Source organism: Corvus kubaryi, unplaced genomic scaffold (genome assembly GCF_017639235.1).
Source record: "Corvus kubaryi isolate FWS band 111438036 unplaced genomic scaffold, C.kubaryi_AGA036_p1.0 37392, whole genome shotgun sequence".
Lineage (NCBI taxonomy): Eukaryota > Metazoa > Chordata > Aves > Passeriformes > Corvidae > Corvus > Corvus kubaryi.
In genome coordinates this window covers 7,528,270-7,546,686 of record NW_024581131.1, presented here as the reverse complement: position 1 = coordinate 7,546,686, position 18,417 = coordinate 7,528,270, and the positions used below count along the sequence as shown (strand labels likewise).

The 18,417-nt window shown below is 50.7% G+C and overlaps 2 protein-coding genes across 10 annotated transcripts in view; one reads left to right on the top strand and one right to left on the bottom strand.

Moving 5' to 3' along the window:
* LOC121669408 (USP6 N-terminal-like protein) overlaps positions 1-17,947 on the top strand; it is an 83,271-nt gene extending 65,324 nt beyond the window's left edge. For all 6 annotated transcript variants that reach the window (XM_042038311.1, XM_042038314.1, XM_042038310.1 and 3 more), the window contains 6 exons: positions 778-898; positions 1,740-1,834; positions 3,392-3,457; positions 4,855-4,954; positions 6,163-6,315; positions 6,506-17,947. In XM_042038311.1, coding sequence (XP_041894245.1) covers positions 778-898; positions 1,740-1,834; positions 3,392-3,457; positions 4,855-4,954; positions 6,163-6,315; positions 6,506-7,800 — 1,830 coding nt within the window. In that variant the 3' untranslated portion in view covers positions 7,801-17,947. The remainder of the gene's footprint in view (positions 1-777; positions 899-1,739; positions 1,835-3,391; positions 3,458-4,854; positions 4,955-6,162; positions 6,316-6,505) is intronic.
* Positions 17,850-18,417, bottom strand: part of HRAS (HRas proto-oncogene, GTPase) — a 42,406-nt gene continuing 41,838 nt past the window's right edge. For all 4 annotated transcript variants that reach the window (XM_042038332.1, XM_042038331.1, XM_042038330.1 and 1 more), the window contains one exon: positions 17,850-18,158. The gene's annotated coding sequence lies outside the window, so the exon portion shown is untranslated. The remainder of the gene's footprint in view (positions 18,159-18,417) is intronic.

The window sequence follows — 18,417 nt, the reverse complement described above, 5'->3', positions numbered from 1 at the left end:
TCCATTTGGATGAGTGTCAGCAAAGAACAAGGGATTGCTCCTTGGCTTTTCAGCAACACTAGTCTTCTGGCAGTCTGTCATGTTTCTGACTTCTTGTCTTACACCAAATGGCATCCTTGTTGAAAACTGATTTACTACAGCAAACCAGTCATTTTTAGCTGAAGGACACAGGCAGAATAAGCCTAAATTAGCAGCTGAACCTACTGCCTCCACCTCCAGGAGGGGACAGTTATCCCAGAAGATGCTGAGGGGGTTAGTTAAGGAGCCTCTCTCATGCCAGATAAATGCTTACCAGATTTATTTACTGTTTAATTACTTCAGTGCTCATATGGCTGAAGGAATCCAAAACAGCATCAGACCCACATGCTGTTTGTCATCCCAAAGATAGATTGGACATAAGGAAAACATTTTTTACAATGAGTGTGGTGAGGCATGGAAATAATTGCTCAGAGAAGTTGTAGATGCCCTAATCCTGGAAGTGTTCAAAGTCTGTTTGGATGGGGCTTTGAGCAACCTGGTCTGGTGGAAGTTATCCCTGCCCATGGCAGGAGGATTGGATGAGATGATCTTCAAAGGTCCTTTTCCAACCCAAACTACTCTGTGAATCAGTGACGTGGTAGGTGCTGTAGACGTGTGGGAGCTGTGAATTTGGACATTAATGGTAAAGACTTTGAAATGGGATAGGCCTTGGAAGAGGAGAGGGAAGTACAGGCAGCTTTAGCATTATGGTGGGCTCTGCCGGCACGGCAGCATGTGTGCCCCTGTTGACTGTTGCAGGAAGTGAGCTACTGCCAAGGGATGAGCCAGATTGCAGCCATCCTCCTGATGTACTTGAACGAAGAGGATGCGTTCTGGGCGCTGGCACAGCTGCTCACCAACCAGCGCCACGCCATGCACGGTAAGGCTGGGCTGGGGGCGGGGGATGTCCAGCGAAAGAAGGGAAGGTGGTTCAGTTGGTTGGTAGAGCCTTGTTTCTCCTCACATTTTTAATTAAAGTGGGTGAGGCTTAACTACTTGCACAGCTTGACTAGGGAGCTGAACTTCACTCTTGGAGGCAGACAAGTTCTTATCAAAAAAACGAGTTTTATCCACCTGAGCTTTAGTGCTCAGTAATTAACACTTTCACAGAAGTGCTGTCCTCCCTCCAGGGTACCTTGCCCTTGGCAATCAATTAACTCAAGGTTATGAGTGTATAAGAAGTCTCACAGAAGTACATCCAAGAGTATCCACACTAAATGTGGATGTAATTCCACTAAATGTGTGGTGTATTATTTTACTTCAAACACATTAAAGATACCTTCATCTTACTCGTGGTTAGCAGTAATCTATGCACAGAAGGTTATTTTATGGGCAGATAACTTTGGACAGTCTTAAATCTGTATTCCACTAGATTACAGGGCACTGCACAAGCTTGTGATGTTCAAATATCTTCAGCTTTTCTCTGAACTTGGCGAGCACAGAGGTGTGTGTTGGGAGAGTTCTTGGCCAAGCCAAGTCTCAGGCAGGCAGCAGGAGCTGTGTGGGCCTGCACTGTGGGGCTGGGTGAGAAGGACCAGCTGCACTTGGTCTGAGGGTCCTGTTGCCCAGATGGGGTGAAGGGTGGCCTCTGGGAAAGAAGGTGAAAAGCCAACTTCAAAAGGCAATGCAAGAGATGAGTTTATAGAAAATCAGGCTGTCCCTGTCACTGCTCCAGAGCTTTCATGATTTTTTTTTTATTTCTCTCGTCTTTTTTTGTTAAGGTTTTTTCATTCCTGGGTTCCCGAAGCTGCAGAGGTTTCAAGCCCACCACGAACAGATTTTAAACAAAATGTTTCCCAAACTGAAGAAGCACATGGTATCTCTTTACTATCAGTCTTTCTATAATAATGCCACATTTTAATGATAAAGCAGTTCATATAGTCTTCTGCCAAACAGATGCACAGCTGAATGTATTTCTAACCATAAAGGACTGCTTCAGCTGCAGAGGCAGGCATTTATTAAATGGGTCTCCCAAATCTTGCTGAAGCGAATGGTAATCATTGGCTTGCTGGTCATCATTAGTGGAGGGACTGCTAAAATTTAGGAGAGCCAGGCAGGAAGACTTACAGAGCCTGCAGCAGGAGGAACAGCAGTGAGGCTGGGCTGTGTTCTTACACAAGCTGCAAAGCCCAAAGGCTGATGCTGGTCTGTCTGGAGTCTTATTTCAGTAATTATTAGCTCCAAGTGCTTTGCTGTTGTTTAAAGTCAGGAGGCACATAAGATGTGCCGGGTGTTTTGTTGCTTGGGCACGTCCAGTTGCTTTTCTCTCTAACAGATGGTACAGGCCCATTTGGTGGCTGCAGGAGCATCTGCAGGACACACCGACTGCAGTCTAATGTCCAGACCACTGTTTTGCAGCACCTGCTCACCTCCTTTTTTTTTTGCCTTTCTCCCCCTTGCATTTGGTGTAGACAGTTGGTGTTCAGTGGCCAGACTCCTAAAGTTTTCTTATGCTCCCAAGGGGCTTGGTGGCTCCAATCTCCAGGAAAAGGTGTTTGTATTACATTCATCTGCAACAGCTCTTGCTTTGTGCTGCAAGTGATCCAGCCCTGGCTGTAAAAGTGAAACAGAGCCATGTTAGGTTTTCACATAATTATAGTCACAGGCAGGGGAGGGGATGGGAATAACTCAGAAAGCTGCTCATTCCTCTTGCTCCCAAAGGCTCTCCAGCCTTGCAGGTGCACAGCACCAGCCAAAAGCAAAGGCTGGAGCCAGCCGTTGATCCCATGGGCTTCTTCGTCTCTTCCCATCCCCACTGCTTTGTTGGCTTTGCAGCAGAGGTCATGTCAGCTCTGCATGCATGCAGAGCTCTGTGCATCCCAGCACTGTGCACCAGATGGACAAGTGTTAGACCGAGGTGATGATGGTGAGGTTTTTAAAAGTTTTCTTTAGCCTGTCAGGCTGTCCTGCTCCTGCAACAGCCATGCCATGCAACCGAGGTGGTGCTTCCAAAGCTGGCTTGACTGTGCTCGGAGAGGCTCGCATGGGAATTGCTATGGAAACAAAAATGGTAGTCTGCTAGGAGTGAGTGGTTTGTGCTCCTGGAAGGTTTTTGTAAATTCCTGAAGTAGGTATTAGGCCAGAAAAAGTTCTCCCAGAAATCCCTCTCCAGTGTCGTGGCTGAAGTCTGGGCACAGAGAGGATCAGTTTCAATGCATGTCTTAGGCAAAGGGTCAAAGCAGGGCTTCAACACTAGTATTTAAAGCAGGGGCTTTGCTGGGAGATGGCAGACAAGCCACATCCTGCACCCAGACCCCAGAATAAGTAAACCAACCAACCAGCCAGCCAACCTCCCCCAAAGCCTTACGAGCTGCTTGAATCTCCAGTAACGAGCCTGGTGAAATGACTGTCTCTCTTTGCTGTCTTCCCCCAGGACAAGGAGCAGATGACTACTGGGATTTACACAACCAAGTGGTTCCTGCAGTGTTTCATTGACCGGGTGAGGATGCTCTGGGGGTTTTTTGCTGCTCTGTTGTTTGCATGCACATTTAATCTGCCTGGGGTTTTTTGTAAATATCGTACTTTGAAGAAGGTGTTAATATTTTATAAGGTGGGATATTATGTACACTCACATAAGGCAAAAAATATTAATAAGGGAGAAGCTAAAAATAACTGCATGTCACTGATGACAAGCCAATTCCTGCTGCCTCATCACAAGCAGTCACTGGGAGATGGCTCAGCATCAGCAGTACAAGCTTCAGAGTTGGGAGAGATCTCTCTCTTGCCCACTGGCACTGCTGCAAAGGCAATTAACCTCACTTTGGCTCTGGAAACAACATAGGAAGAAGAAGAGCTGGGGGCACAAACCTCAACAAATAGCAGTGCAGCAGCTGCAGGCAGAGGAGCAGATTGGGACTGGAAACATGTGAAAGCATGAGAAAATTATCCTGATTTGTCCAGAGCTAATTTTCTAGTCCCGAGCCAAGACTACTTTATTTTTAGGGTCAGCATTGTGCTTGCTGGACTTGAATGCAGTGTCCAGACTTGCTAATATTTAGGACATCTGTGTGCTCCAGTCTCAATTTTCTGCTGCCCAGTCTTCTGTAAAACAGTGGATGGCCCCTTCCCCTCAAGAGGGAACTCAGTGCTTTTGCCACTAAAAGCTGTATAAAATGCAAAATCCCTTTAACTGCAGTAGCATGTGGTAAAAGAGCTGCAATGGTCAGTTGTGCCAAACTCTGGAGAGTAAGTGCAGCATCCTAAATTTGAACCTAAACATCACAATAGGATTAATATTAATTTCTGTGTTGGTGAAGTGCCTTAGATCTTTGCTGGGAGGTATGGCCTGCTCCATCATTTTGGGTATCAGTTCAATTCTGTTGTCAGATTAGGTCTGGGTGCAAATGAAAACCTCTTGCAGTAGTGTTTTTAGCAGGTAGAAATAAGCCTGTATGTAAGAAAGACCTCTTCTTTGGACACCAAATGAGTGATTTTTTAATGCTTAGTGATACATTCAATCGTTGGGCTTTCAGACCTATCCCATAAATAGCCCTTCTGGGGAATCTGGATGCATACAGGTGGTGGTTTTTGTGCTGAAAGACAAGGCTGAAAGATGATGGTGCTCCCTCCAGGGTAGGGGAATCCATGTGCTAGCATGCTTGTGACGAAAGTTTCTCCTTTTTCTGTATTCACAGATGGGTTTTAAATATTTCCTCGGCCACTCAAGTTCATTAGCTTTAAGGCAAAACCATAGATGATAAAAGACATATTTGTGTTTTAGATGAATTCCTGGCTTGCAAAGCCTAACCCTGCTGTATGATTTGGTGCAAGGTGATGCAGTGATGGCAGCAGCCTCTGTTTCATCATCCCATTTGTGTATTTGTGTGTTTGAAACAGACCCCGTTCACCCTGACCTTGCGGCTGTGGGATATCTACATCCTGGAAGGGGAGCGGGTGCTGACGGCCATGGCTTACACCATCCTCAAACTGCACAAAAGTAAGGTCATACCTGACCCTGTGGCTGTGGTGGCACCGAGCTGGGCCACCCTTGTGCTGCTGACCTGGAAAGCCTAGCTGGCCATTTAGAGCATGCTTGGTCCCTTGTGCTGGCTGCAAAAGGCACAGTCCTGGGGAGGAAATGAGATGTCACAAGGGTTGACTTGCTGTGCTCAGCACACAGAAACCACACCTGAAATACTCCCAGCCACCTCTTCCTGTGTGCTGTGCCCCACAAGTTGCCTTTAGGAGCTATACAGACAGCAGCCCATCTATCTGCAGAGCTTTATGTGGTGGTTCAACTGAAAAGTTTGTAGAGGGACAAGTAAATTTATTAATACACTTCTAAAATGATCAAAAGCTGGTTTTCTTGCATAGTATTAAGGCAGTGATGTTTCCACCTTGAGATCTTTGTAACTTTAAACCCCTTCACTCCCATAAGTTGATAGCCTTGGTCTGTCACTCTTCTGGCCTTCATCTGGGGCAGGAGTGCATGATGAGAACCTTTGGGCCAGCAGAATTTACGGGACTGGGCCAGCAGAATTTACGGGACTGCATGTGTTGGCTTCTGCAAACAGCCACCCTATTCTTCCTTCAGTTAAATGAAGAACAGGCTATCCAGAAATAAATCTTGAAGTATCCTATTTGTCTGCAAAAAGTGGTAAACTGGCAGGCAGGCAGATGTTTCAGTCTGGCTGTGAAATCTCTCCTCTCTGAGGAATGTGTAGTGTGGGTTGGCATCCCTCCCTACAACCCATTCCTGCCTGTAAGAGCCAGCACCTCTTCCTGCATCCCTGCCTCCTGGCTGGTGCAGGCTCGTGTCCCTGGCTGGTGGTGGCAGCTGCCAGCAGTGGCTGTTCAGCCTGGTGCTCAGGGCCTGTTTCATGGAGCTTTTCCTCCTCCTAGAGGCATTGGTGAGAACTTCCAGGAATGGCCCAAAACCTGCATCCTCATCAGCACAGCTCCCACCCCTGCCATTGTCCTGCCATTGAGGAGCTACTGCTCAGGTGGCATGGATATATACGTGTATTGATGACCTTGAGAAATAGTGGGAAGGTGGGAGAGAGGCAAAAGCGTTCAGGCTGTCTCACTGTGGAGTGGGAACAGCAGCAGAATCCCAGATGAAACCAAAGCATGATGTAACCCACGCTTGTGCTACCCTGAAATTTGTCTGTGCCACTGCCATTACTCCTTTCTCCCATCCCCCAGAGCGCTTGCTGAAGATGACACTGGAAGATTTACGTGAATTTCTGCAGGAGAAAATTGCTGCTTCCCTGCAGTACGAGGACGATGCTGTCATCGAGCAGCTGCAGGTGTCAATGACTGAACTGCGCAAGATGAAATTTGACCTGCCCCCACCAGGTGGGTAGAGGGGAAGGTGGGCAGCCCAGCAGGGACCAGAGCATCCCGCTGGTGTGCCTGAGAGCCAGGGCAGCCCAGAAGGGCTGGCACGTGTTGGGTGGAAGCATCTGTCTTCCTCACATTCAGGGCGTGCAAAAACAAACTGATGCATAGTTTGGGTTTTATTTTGTTTTCTCTGCTTCCAATGCAGCAAAGCCTGAGGAGTTTCCAAGGAAACCCCTGGGCCTGGAGCTCTCCCTCAACCCAGTAGCCATAAAGGAAAACGCAGCAGCCAACGGCCAGAACGGCCAGGTGGGTGAGCACACCCCAGACAGGGAGCCCCATCTCCACAGAGTTCCTGGCACGCCAGGAGGAATGACAGTGGTGGAAGCGAGGATTCCCACCTCCCACGGCAGTGAAGCAGCTGAAGCAACGAACGTGCCTGTTTCAGGTGGGCAGCCACTGGATGAGGAGGGTCAGGTGGAGCCCACTGTGGACAGGCAGCCATCATCTCTTCTGAAGGCAAGCAAGATGCAGGCCCAGCAACACTTCCTGCCCACGGCCCCATCACCAGAGCAGCCTCCTCTTGCTCCTGGCTGTGCCATGGTGCACCATGGAGTCTCCCTCCATGCCCCAGCTGAGCATAGCTCCTTAGACTCCTCTCTCCAAAACAGGCCGGCTCCTCCAGACTCCAGTACCGCTGAGCTTTCCGCTACGGACCATGCAGTGTGGCAGGCAAATCCCGCTGCCCTGCCAGCAGGAGAGCAGGCATCTTCCCTGAGCAGAGACGCAGTGCTCGACGCATCCCCCCATCCTCTGCCAGCCGGCTGCCGGCGGCTCTCTTGCACATCACAGAGCGATGGCTCCCCCGAGAGCGAGCGTGGGGAGGAGGCAGCAGATGACAGGCACTGCAGGGCGGTGCTGCCGGACAAAACGGGCCTGAAGCACTCAGCATCCAAAGCTGCATCCACAGGAGAGCTCCTCAGCCTGCAGCACAACGGGCTGGGCAGTGCCGCTGGCACTGTGCGCTGGCCTGAGGCCGTGGGTGTGCTGCCCGTACACAGGCAGGCGGGGGGCAGTGTGCCCATCTTGTCCAGCAGAGAGCCAGAGGCAGCAGGGCTGGCCGAGGGCTGCCCCACCCAGCGGGCATCGTCCCCTGTGGTGGAAGGGAACAGCCCCTATGTTGTTATCAAAACCACCACTCCCCTCCACCTGGCCCATGCGACAGAGCAGGACTTCTTGAACAGAAAGCAGGTGGCATTGCCTCTGTCAGAGACTGGACATCCCCTGCCTGCCACCCCCATGCCACCACCTCTTACGCCACACCCAGAGGAGGTGGAGGTCCAGAAAAGCCTCCAGAAACCATTAAACGCACTGAAAGCCCCACGACCCCCGCTGAGCCCCAAACCAAAATTACCGCTGCAGGTTGCCAAATCCCGCTCAGAGAACAGTTTCCTTTCAGGCTCTCCTTCCCTGGCAAAGCTGCCCAAGTCAGTGACATTCTAGTGGGGATAGGAAAGGTGAGGGAGAAGAAGCAGGTTCTGGAAAAGCACCCTTGCCCCATTTACAGGATCCCCTTCTGTCAGCAGGGCTGTCGGGGTGACAGCACAGCACCATTGCACATCAAGCTGTGCTTCGGTACGAGTGCCCAGCAAGGAGACGAAGTGGTGGCCACCAGCTCTAGGAGACACCAGCAGATTGGATTTGCATGTTTCCTATGGACAAACTGGAAAATGCTTTCATCTGTCGTTCCTCGCAGCTCCCCAAGCCTCATTGCTTAGGGGAAGAGGCAGGGCTGGTGAGTGTGTTGTGTGTTTTCTCCTGCTCCTGCCTGTTGTGGGAACCCACAGCCAAGGAAGCAGGTGCAAGGTGTTGGAGTCCAAAACACTTCCTTTAAAATGCCCCATCGGCACAGCCACAGCATTGCTTTCAAAGGCCTTTGTAGCAATAGATCTTTATTTCATTTCCCAGACCTGCAGTTGTAGGCAGCAGGATTTCCAGGCAGTGCCATGGCATCGTGGCAGGACACCGGCAGCCTGCTGCCCCCTCTATGCAATTCCACAAAGCAAGTGTCCGGCTGTATCCGGCTCCTGCTGCCGTGGTGGATAGTGTCCAGGAGGACAGATTTAACAGCTGCTGAGTCCCTGGGACGTCTCCTTGGTGTCACCCCGGTGGGGGACTGCCAGCAGAGTGGTTCTTTCCCAAGTTCTCAAGGTGGCAAGGCCAGTGATGAAGGTGGAGCCTGGTCTCTTGGGCTGAGTGCCCTTTCTGCTGGCCTTACCTTTGCAGGGCCAGTGTGGCGAGCAGGCTCGCTGCCTTTCTGTTCCCCAAACAGGAAGAGGGGCTGCTGGCTCAGGAAACCTGCCTGCACTACCAAGCTGTGGGAGGTCTGATGGCATCTAATCACAGTACCCCAGATAAGTCCACGTTTGCTTTGAGTAAGTTAAGTGTCAGGGTGAAAAGGGCATAGGAATTGGGGAAGGGGGAGCACATGGCCCAGAACATGATCTTAGCCCTGCTGGTAGAGCCCACACTGGAAGGAAATTAACAACTGGAAGGAAACTTGGACATGATGGGTGCCCACATGCCCTTCATGGACCAAGTCCTAGAGGCCTGTCCATCTCCTCCCCATCCCAGGGTACTGCTGTTGCACAGCCCAAGCCATTGGCTGGAGGTGTGCAGGGATCTGGGGAGACACCCCATGGAAAGAGCTGGTCCAAATTTCTGGTTCCAGCATCTACTTCATCCCTAGAGATGAAAGGACTTCATCAGGAAGGCAGATCAATGAAAAAGCAGGAAGTAGTCCAGATATGGTGGATTTGACTTTGCTGTCCAGGAGGGGTGACTGCAAATGCCACCTTAGGTGGGACTGCAAGTGGGATTCCCATCCCTTCAGTGGAGATCCTGGGCAAAAGCTCCTTTAAGTTCTAAGGAGACTTTGAAAACTACTTTTTTATCTCACAGGCTTCTTCAATTGCATAACCTGATCTAAAGCCTACTGAAAGCCCAGCAGAAAACTTCCACTAAATTACTTTGTGGGTTCCAGGAGCTGGACTTGATGATCCTGGTGGATCCCTTCCAGCTCAGCAATTCTATGGTTCTATGATTTATCAAGGTTTATTTTGCCTTGTGTACGTGTGGTGGTTTATGTTTGCAGCAGGGAGTGTCGAAGGGAGCACCGGATCTTTGTTTGGATGCAGCAAGCCAGACCACAGCACCCTCAGCTTCCATTGCAGCCCCAGCTCTGTCCCAGACCCCATCTTCCACTGAGCCTCCAACCTTGCCCATCCTCTCCCTCTGCAGAGCAGGGATAACCCTATTAGCTACCTCGCAGGGGTGTTGTGAGGAGTCAAGTGTTGCTGTTTGAGGAAAAGTGCTCTTTGAATGTTCAGTATTTGTGTTTTGAGACACCACAGGTCCTTTCTAGGACAATGGTGCTTGAATTGTTTTTGATTTAGAGTATGTTTTTCTGTAATTGTGCATAGTTAAATGTATTTGTGTGTTAAAATACCTGAGCAGTATTTCAGGACAGATATCCATTGCCTTTTGCTAGCAGCCCACTGGCCACTGCAGCTCGCTGGGAAGCAACAAGAAGCATCTGAGAGCTGTTGGTCACATCTTGGCTTGGCTTCTGTAGCATGGGGCTCTGTCCTCTCCTTGAAGCCCACACAGGACTCCTTCTAACACATCTGAGCATCATGCATGCAAGAGCTGAGACCTCTTTCCCCTTGTTTTGACCCATTTTCCCTTATTTCAGGCACACAGCCTTTGCACGTCATGTTGCTTGTGCACCCAGACTCCTCACCCAATGTCTGTCTGGGATGTTTTGCAGTATTAACATTTTGAAAGGTGGTTTGCTCTAATTTTGGAGAGCTGTCAGTACTCATTGCATGGCATTTGGTGCATGATGTTCAATATGAATTTTGATGGGGCAAGGGGTGGAGGGGTTGTCTTTCCCTCCAAGCCCTAATGGGAACAAGCAGCAGGGCCCTCAGTCACCTTCAGGCCTGAGGGAAACCACCAGCTGGTTTCAGGAACTTTTGGACACAGGGTCCTCTTTCCCACCAATGTACTTCTTGCTGGGAAGGTCTCCAAGCTCCTCACTCTGCCACCTAAGAAACTCTTCTCCATCCTGCAGGTCCTAGCAAGCTGGTAGGTTTGGGAAGAGGCCTTTTGCCCCAGCTGGCTGGGAACCAGCAACGTGCATTGCTGTCCTTGGTGTGATGCTCTGTCTTGAACACATCAATGCATGATCCCCAAGGAGATGCCCGCTCCTGTCTCCTCCTCTGCCTCTTGCTGCAGACAAAGCTGCAGCCATGGTGGGTCAGTGGCAGCAAGGCCTAGCCCAGCCTCAGCTCTATCGCTGGGAAGAGGAAGGGAAGAAGGTTGAGGGTGACAGCTCACTAGGACAAATTACCTGACCCAAGCCACTTGCAGCCCTTGCCCAGCCTTCTGCAACAGTCTCAAGCCCTCAGCAAAAACCACTCTTACCATGAGCAAACGTGGGAAAGCAGCTTCCCCTGTCCTTGCCCTCGCAGCCCTGAGACGATGCTGGCCTTGCTGCCTTCCATGTAGAGGTAAAGACCAACGCTGTGGGTTTGGGTTATTTTAGGTTTGGTTTGTTTTTCTTTGTGTTGTTTGTTTGTGATAGAGCACTTTGAGTGGCTGCAGCACTGGCAGGCAGCAGGAGCCACGGGACCCAGCTCCAGCAGGGGCTGGAGGTTGAGGTCAGGGTTTCTCAGCCATGCACTTTGAGAGCCTGGCTACCATCTGCTTTTCTTTTTATTTGCTATTCTTGTTTACAGCGTGGAACGCTTCTTCCATGACTCTTTCTAATGTATTATAATTATTACTTTTAAGAAAAAAACGTTTTTATGTCTGCTTTTTTGTTTGTTCAGTTTGGTTTTTTTAAAGGAAGGTTTTTTTGGGTAAAAAAAGTCAATCATTCCTTTTTACACTGTCCAGAGTGTTTGATGCTGTGTTTTACATGGTTGTAATAATAATGGCTAAAGAAGTTTAGCATAAGTTCAGACTCCAAGAGGTTTCTTACAGGAGCAGAAGCTGCAGCAAGACTGGTTGCCTTCTCCTGATGACTTTTAGCTTGGTTCACTGGGTGTGCTTCAGCTGCAACAGGTCCATCCTGCTCCATCACTGTTTTCCTCCCTGATTTTCTACTGTAGTTAAATCCAGGCATCCCCAGCAGCAGTGGAAAGAAAAATGCACCTTTGTACTTACCACCGTCCTCTCCCAGATGAGTAAAGGGCAGCATCCCATCTGACACACAGCTGCCAAAGCTTCTTTTTTGGCCAAGATTTTGTGTTTGTTTTCCTGCCCGTAGGCAGTGGAGGGAGGATTGGACAGGATGGGAACGGGTGGACACAGCTCCTTGCACAGCAGGTGGTGGGTGGGTGCGACTCACACTCGTGAGTCAGGGCTGAGTCACGTTTACAGCAGTCACTGGGAGCGAAAGGTGGTGCTGCTGACAGCTGAAGATGCATTTTAAAAAGCTGTGAGTGAGCAGTACCTCTGGCACACCCCAGATTTCATGGCCAGGGCTTCCTGGACTTAGATGACCACGGTGCTATTGCCTTTGAGGTGTTAAATGTGAGCAGTGTTCTGGCTCCCCTGAGAAAAAGCTGCCACTTGGTGTTAAGCAGCATGTTTATGGTAAACACAGGGCATCTGTCTGTGCCAGAGTAGCACAGAGGACACAATGACTGACAGCGAATGGAGGGGCCAGAATTAGCTAAATGCCACCCTAGGATTTAAGAGCAGTGCCCGAAATTGGCATCCCCATGTGTCACCCGCTGAGTGCTGTAGGCTGGTTTTCCTGCTTCTGTCACTGCTCTGCCTCACCTAAGAGTTCAAACAGGAACAAAAATTGCTCTCCAGTGCCCTTAAATTAGCTCCTTTGTATCAACTGTTTAAAACCTGGTCTGCAATACTACAAAAAAACCCCAGCACCACTGTACATCCCAGTGTTCATTGGTACAGGAGTGCCCTAAGGATGCAGCTCTTGGCACATCTCCTGTGCCATTTCACACTGGATGCCAGCACAGGGATGCAGCACCCTGAGCAAGGGTGAGATGCCTACGCTGGAGTGAAGCAAACCTCATCCCTCCTGTGTTCCAGGTGCTCACAAGCAGCCCAATTGCACAAGCTGCTTTGTGTCACCTCCTGGCCATCAGCTCCCATGAACCTGTTAGGCAGTGCCAGGTGGGACCAGGTCTAAACATCTGCCATGGTTAGTTACGTGACAGGCAGTGCAGGCTTTACATACAGCGTTGGACCAACTGCTAAAGCAGCATCTCTGCCAAGGAGAGAGCAGAAGTGTCCAGAAGGGCAGTTTCCCTAAGGGAAAGTGAGTTGTGCTAGGTTTGAGGGTTGTGTTCCCCCATTAAATAGCCTTGGTTCACTTGGTTGTTGGAAAAAAAAAAAAAAAGAAGATACTGCTTATTGGTATCCTTGATCCCCAGACTCCCTGAATGTGCCCAGTTGTGGCCTTGTGGGTGTGGTACTTTCACCTTGTCCCTGCAGGGACAGGCACAGCTCTACCACCTCCTCTGACAGCATCCCTCCAGCTAATGCAGGAGCCACACAGATACCCAGCCTAGAATTTGTGCTTGATGGGGCTCCCAGGTATGGTTCTGGGGTGCCAAGCACTCACGGCAGAGAGTCCTTCCCAGGGCAAGGCCACCCTTAGGAGCTGCCCCCAGGCAAGCCTAAGCCCTTCCCTCTCTTACCAGAGCAGTGTAAGACCTTAGGGTGAACATAAGCCATGCCTGGCCTCCAGCTGCTGCTAGGAGCACCAGGTGGTGGCATGCTCCCTGCAGCAGGGATGTGCTCGTGTCCCTGAGGGGATGGGAGAGTAGACAGCCCCTGCATCATTCCAGCAGTAGCCCTTGCCCCGGTGACAAAGAGCAGGACAATCCCAAAGCCCAAGGTTACAGACACGCTCTTGCTGGACAGCACTGGGACCAGTGGCAAATGAATGCCATAGATGGTGTTGAGGCTGCTGTTTAAAGTCTAGTGGTCTTATCAGCCAGGGCCTGGTTCTCCTCTTCCTCTGCACTTGGTATTTGCCAGTATTCTCTATCCCCCTTTTCCTGGTGGAGCCACTGCTGTCATCACACCAGCTCTCCAGCTCCCAGGGCTGCTCCCCAAGGCAGAACTACAAACTCCCCATGCTGTGCTCAGCTCTGGTGCCCTGGCAGCCCCCTGTGGCTCCTGTCCTTCCTGGCTCAGAACAGCCAAACCAGCAGGGTGACCATGTCTGTCCTCGCTGCTCACTGGCTCTCTGCCAAGCCCAGGCTGCTCCTCACCATCCCTGCCCACCTCCCACGACAGGGAAAGCTCATCAACCCCTGCGTGCCTCCACAAGGCTTCAGCCAGTCGGCACTGAATAATTGATGCTAAGTGGAACCTGGAGCAGAGCCAAGCTGAGGGAGGGAGCAAGGCTTTGTGCTGGTTTAGGCTCTGCTCCCAGGATGTAGCAGGGGGAGAGAGATGGGTGTGCTGTGTCTGGCAGTTTTGTGCCCCAGCCAGTTTGGCAGAGGCAGTCAGAGGTTGGCTGGGCCTGGGAGTGTTCCTCCTCTTGGGCTTGCTGGGCTGTTCACCTGCTGCTCACGTGCTGCTGTGTCCTGCTGCCATGGTAGTCCTGGTGTGCTGTTGTCACCTGCTGCTGTGGCACCTGTGGGAGCTGCATGGTGCTGTCGTGCTCCTCGTGTGCTGCAGAGGGGCCGTGGCAGCAGTGGCTGGGACTTGGGGAGCAGAGCAAGGGCACCCCCAGCCCCAGCAGTCCTGGCTGGGGCTGGTTCCTTGGCTCTCCTAAGCTACAGATCCTGTACTCAACCCACAGCAAGAGCAAAGGAGTTGCACATGGGGCCAGGCCCATCTGCCTGTTCCCATTCCCACCAGTTGCAGGTGGCTGTCACACCATCCTCTGAACAATGTCACCCCCTTCCTACAGTACATCCCCAAGTATAAAGCAGTGTATGGAGAAAATAACCCGGCTGTTGAAAGAGGCAGGCCTGACCACTTCCCAAACCATCTCCCAAATCCTACACCCTCAGCAGCTGAGGAGGCCCACAGGACATACACCATCATCCTCTTTACCTAGATGGATGTGGGCACCAGGACAGTGCAGGACACAACCAAACCGGAGTTGAAATGTCTCCCGGCCAAAGCCCTCAGCAAGCACCATGCACTCAGCTGCTTTGGAGTCACCCTTCTGCTGGCTGGGGAGAATGCTCCTGTGGAAGCCCTCACACACCAAAAGGCATGAGATCTGTTCCAGCACTTCATCAGCATCTTTAAGGACTTGTAAGCAATGCTGTCAGTTGATTCAGCTGTGATGTCTCTGGAGCCCCAACCCATCTGTAACAGGGTGTGGGGCACTTGAATGATGTGAGAGAAGAACATGTATTAGACATCTGTGCTGAGACATCTGGACCTGACCAGACTAGACCAGACCTTGTCAGCTATTCTGTCATTTAAGTATGGGTTCAAAGGTGGCACTCCTCCATCATGGGATACGCAGTCTCAACATAATCAGGATGCTGGCTGAAGCCTTCTCAGAGGTGGTTTTCACACTGGCTGGAGATCCACAGCACAGCACCAAGTTTAGTTCAGCTTTGCCATGACCAGCTGAAGAGATCCCAACAACCAGAGATGAGCTGATGTACCCAAATATAGCAAAAAATTCACCTCTGTGGACTCTTCCAGCTTCAGCTATGCAACAGGAATAATCAGAATAACTGTACATTCTGCTCACCTGACCGCGTGCCACAGAAGCAGAACTGAGATACACAACAAGCTCCTTGTCATAAGGGAAACAACTGCAGTGTCTGGAAACTCCATCTTCCAGTGCAGGTACTTCTAGAACAAATGTGCCTTGAATAACTATGGGGAAAATCAAATCCCTCAATTTCTTCTCCAAACCTACATTCACTCCAGTGAAACTGTAATCCTGGTATTACTTTCAGACTCGAGAAGTTCAGCTAGCAGAGAACACATTGTGAGCTCATGTACCGACCTCCTGCCTGTCAGGGGCCAGCAAGGTGCTGTCCTGTCCCCAAATTACCAGCACCAAGGCAGCAAGTGAAAAAAGCCAAGTCCAGAGTTAACAACTCCACCTGACAGAAGTGATACAATCTGATTTTTGCCAACAGCAAAGATGAGACCAGATCACAGCTGACATACCTTGATCTGTTGTGATTCTTCTCCTGCAACAAAGATGCAGTACGACATTAATACATAATTAATAAATGGCTTTCACAGAAGAGCTGTGGTGTCAAGCTTTTAGCACCTCCTTTTGCTCCTAACCTACCTCCAACTTTTAGCATGGACTTGAACAATGACTTGTGACCTTCCAATTACGGCAAAAAGCTAACCAGCTCCTCTGATGGTCTGTTACTGACCAGGACTGTTTGACAAGCTTGAAAACCTTTCCCTGCGTGCAGAAACCTCTCTGAAAGGGAGATGCTCTTACTTCAGCTTCCTGCTCCTCACCAAAGTCTTGTAAGTAGTTTATATTCTGGCCAGTGCTGTTCTAGCACACCCTCACCAAGATGTGTCAGTTTCTTGGAACTATTGCTATTGCCCTATGAAGACACCTCAGCCCTGGTGCTCTCTGGAGCTCCTCAGCTTCCTTGACCAGAGCTCCCACTCCTTGACTATGGCATTTGACTCCCAGCCAGAAATGAGAGGAGACTCTCAGTGGTTAGAGCCATCCAGTCCTTGAGAGAGCCCCAGAGTGTTACTTCTCCTCCGAAGGCCTCCAGATAGATCTGTCCCATTCTTCACCAAGGGCCTGGGGAAGGATGGGTTAAGTTCTACTGCGGAGCACCAGGTTCCTAGTGCAGTAACACTACCAAGCAAAGGCCCCCATGTCATCTTCAAGGACAAAGTATCCCTTCCCTCTGTCCCGTGACCAGTTGGGCACAAGGTGCCAACTTTAGGAACAAACCCCATACTTCCAGGCTTTACACTTGAAACAGCTCAGAGTGGGAGGTTTTCTGAGAGTCTCTGGTCCAGTCCCATCACGTAACACCAGGCTCAGCATCTTCAGCAATCCTTCCAGCACAGGGACAGATGCTGCTGCAAACAGCACACCCAGCTAAAGGCAGGGCACTCTCCCCTTGGGCAACTTCTCCCACTCCAGCTGCTATCAGCCCATCTCCTGCGGGAACAGGGTGCTAGGCAGCTGCAGCCAGGGTGGGGGCTGTGCCCCACAGCAGTTCAGAGCAGACATTTACAAAAAGCAAGCCATTAGCACAAGTCCTCTCTTGCCCAGGCCAAAAGCAAAGACAGCACCCCCAAGGAGTATGGGAGTTGAATTCTGCTGCTGCCTGGCATGACATTGGATGGGGAGTGCGATGGGAGACTGCTCACATGGATGGTGGGAAGCCCTGGGTGGGCTGTGGCTTTGTGCTGGGGGTGACCAGGGTTTCTGTACTGGTTTTGCCATGTGAGGCATGTGACTCACACGCCACCCTCGCCGCTCCCAACCCAGACCAGCCTTGGCTGCCAAACCCAGCACGTTTTCAGGCCTGGGCTAGCCCATGCAGAACAGCTCCCTGCCACACTCAACTGGATCACCTTCCCCCTTTGATGCTCCTAATTCTGGATGCCAGCTAAATTAGCCGGTGCAATAGCTTGGAAGAGGGAAAGACAGCAAGTACCAAGCCACCTGCTGCACTGAGTGCAATGCCTTGTCTTGGGGCTGAAAGTGAAAGGCACATGGGACAGACCTCAAGCGAAAACCCCAAAGGAGCGGAGCTGAGCAGAGACAGGGTTCCCAAGAGATCAGTCCTTATCCAAAACACTCTTACCCACTCTAAACCCAAGGACTGGAAGCCTGAATCCTTTAGTCTTAAGTTTCTGAGCAGCCGGAGAGTTTGTGCAGTGCCAAGAGAGCCCTTTCTGGACGTGCTCCCAGTAACGAAGCCGTGCACAGGGCTGAGGAGGATTTGCTTACCTGTACATACTGGAGCAGCCTGAGGTGTATGTGCTATACAGGTGTTAGTTAGCATAGCTAGTGCTGGAAGGGACTAAAAAGTCCTAATTCTACCTCTAGAGCATGATGGAGGTCTTGTCCCAGAAAGCTGACAGGAAAGGAATCAGGAAAGCAACAAACTGGTACCAGCTGAGGTGAGCCCAGCTCTTCAATCTCCTCCCTTGATGCTGCTTCTTCCCTTCTGGGCATTGCATCTGAGGCCATAAATCCCACAAGGACTAGGCTGAAAGCAAAGCACTCAATGGGTGCAAAGGACGGGCTTGGACTGGTTGCACTCTTCCACCCTCCCAAAACTTGGGGCCAGCAGAGTTTCAGGTGGGCTGGGGAGGACATGACAAAGACTTACTGGAGACAGAGACAAGCTGTCTTGCCCTGAGAGCTTGTCTCTCCCACCCCAATCATGTCCATGATCTACAGCATGACCTTGGTCTGTGGAGAGCAAATCTCAGCACCATTTCCTCCCTGCCATCCCACCAGCGATCCTTCCGGAGCAGCAGTAGAAGCAGCCTCTGGAAGGAGGACACAGCCATCAAGGTGATTTGTTGAGACGATCAAATAATAATTTACTGTGATTCAATCTGTGGCTTTGTACAGTTGCCGGGGTGGGAGGAGGCCAAAGGATGAGGGGATGGGGATTAAAAAAAAAAAAAAAAAAAAAAAAAAGTTGTTTGCCGCAGGCTTGGGTGAAGTGCGAGATAGTCCTTGGAGGGGCTCATGCTCCCCCTGTCCTCTTCCTCCTCCTCTCCCCCCCATACTCCTCCTCTGAATCCGTTTGCTTCTTCCTTCGCTTCACCTCTTTCCTTGCGCACTGCACAGTGGGAACCTCACCAAGACACGGTCCAGTCAGCTGAAACAGAAGAGGACACTCATGAGCACCCATTCCTCGTCAGAGCCAGTGACTCACCCGTCATGTTTTGGGATGACCCTGTTAGTGCCCACAGAGCAAAAGCAAAAAGCTACACAGGTCTTAGAGGTGTGGGCCTGGCTCAGCAAAGCATCAGCACATCTGCTGAAGAGAACAAGCCTTGGAATCGGTGGAGTGATGGGTGAGCCTCGGGCACCTCACCAGACATGCCTCTTTCTGAACCTCCTTGTGGGAAGGGGCA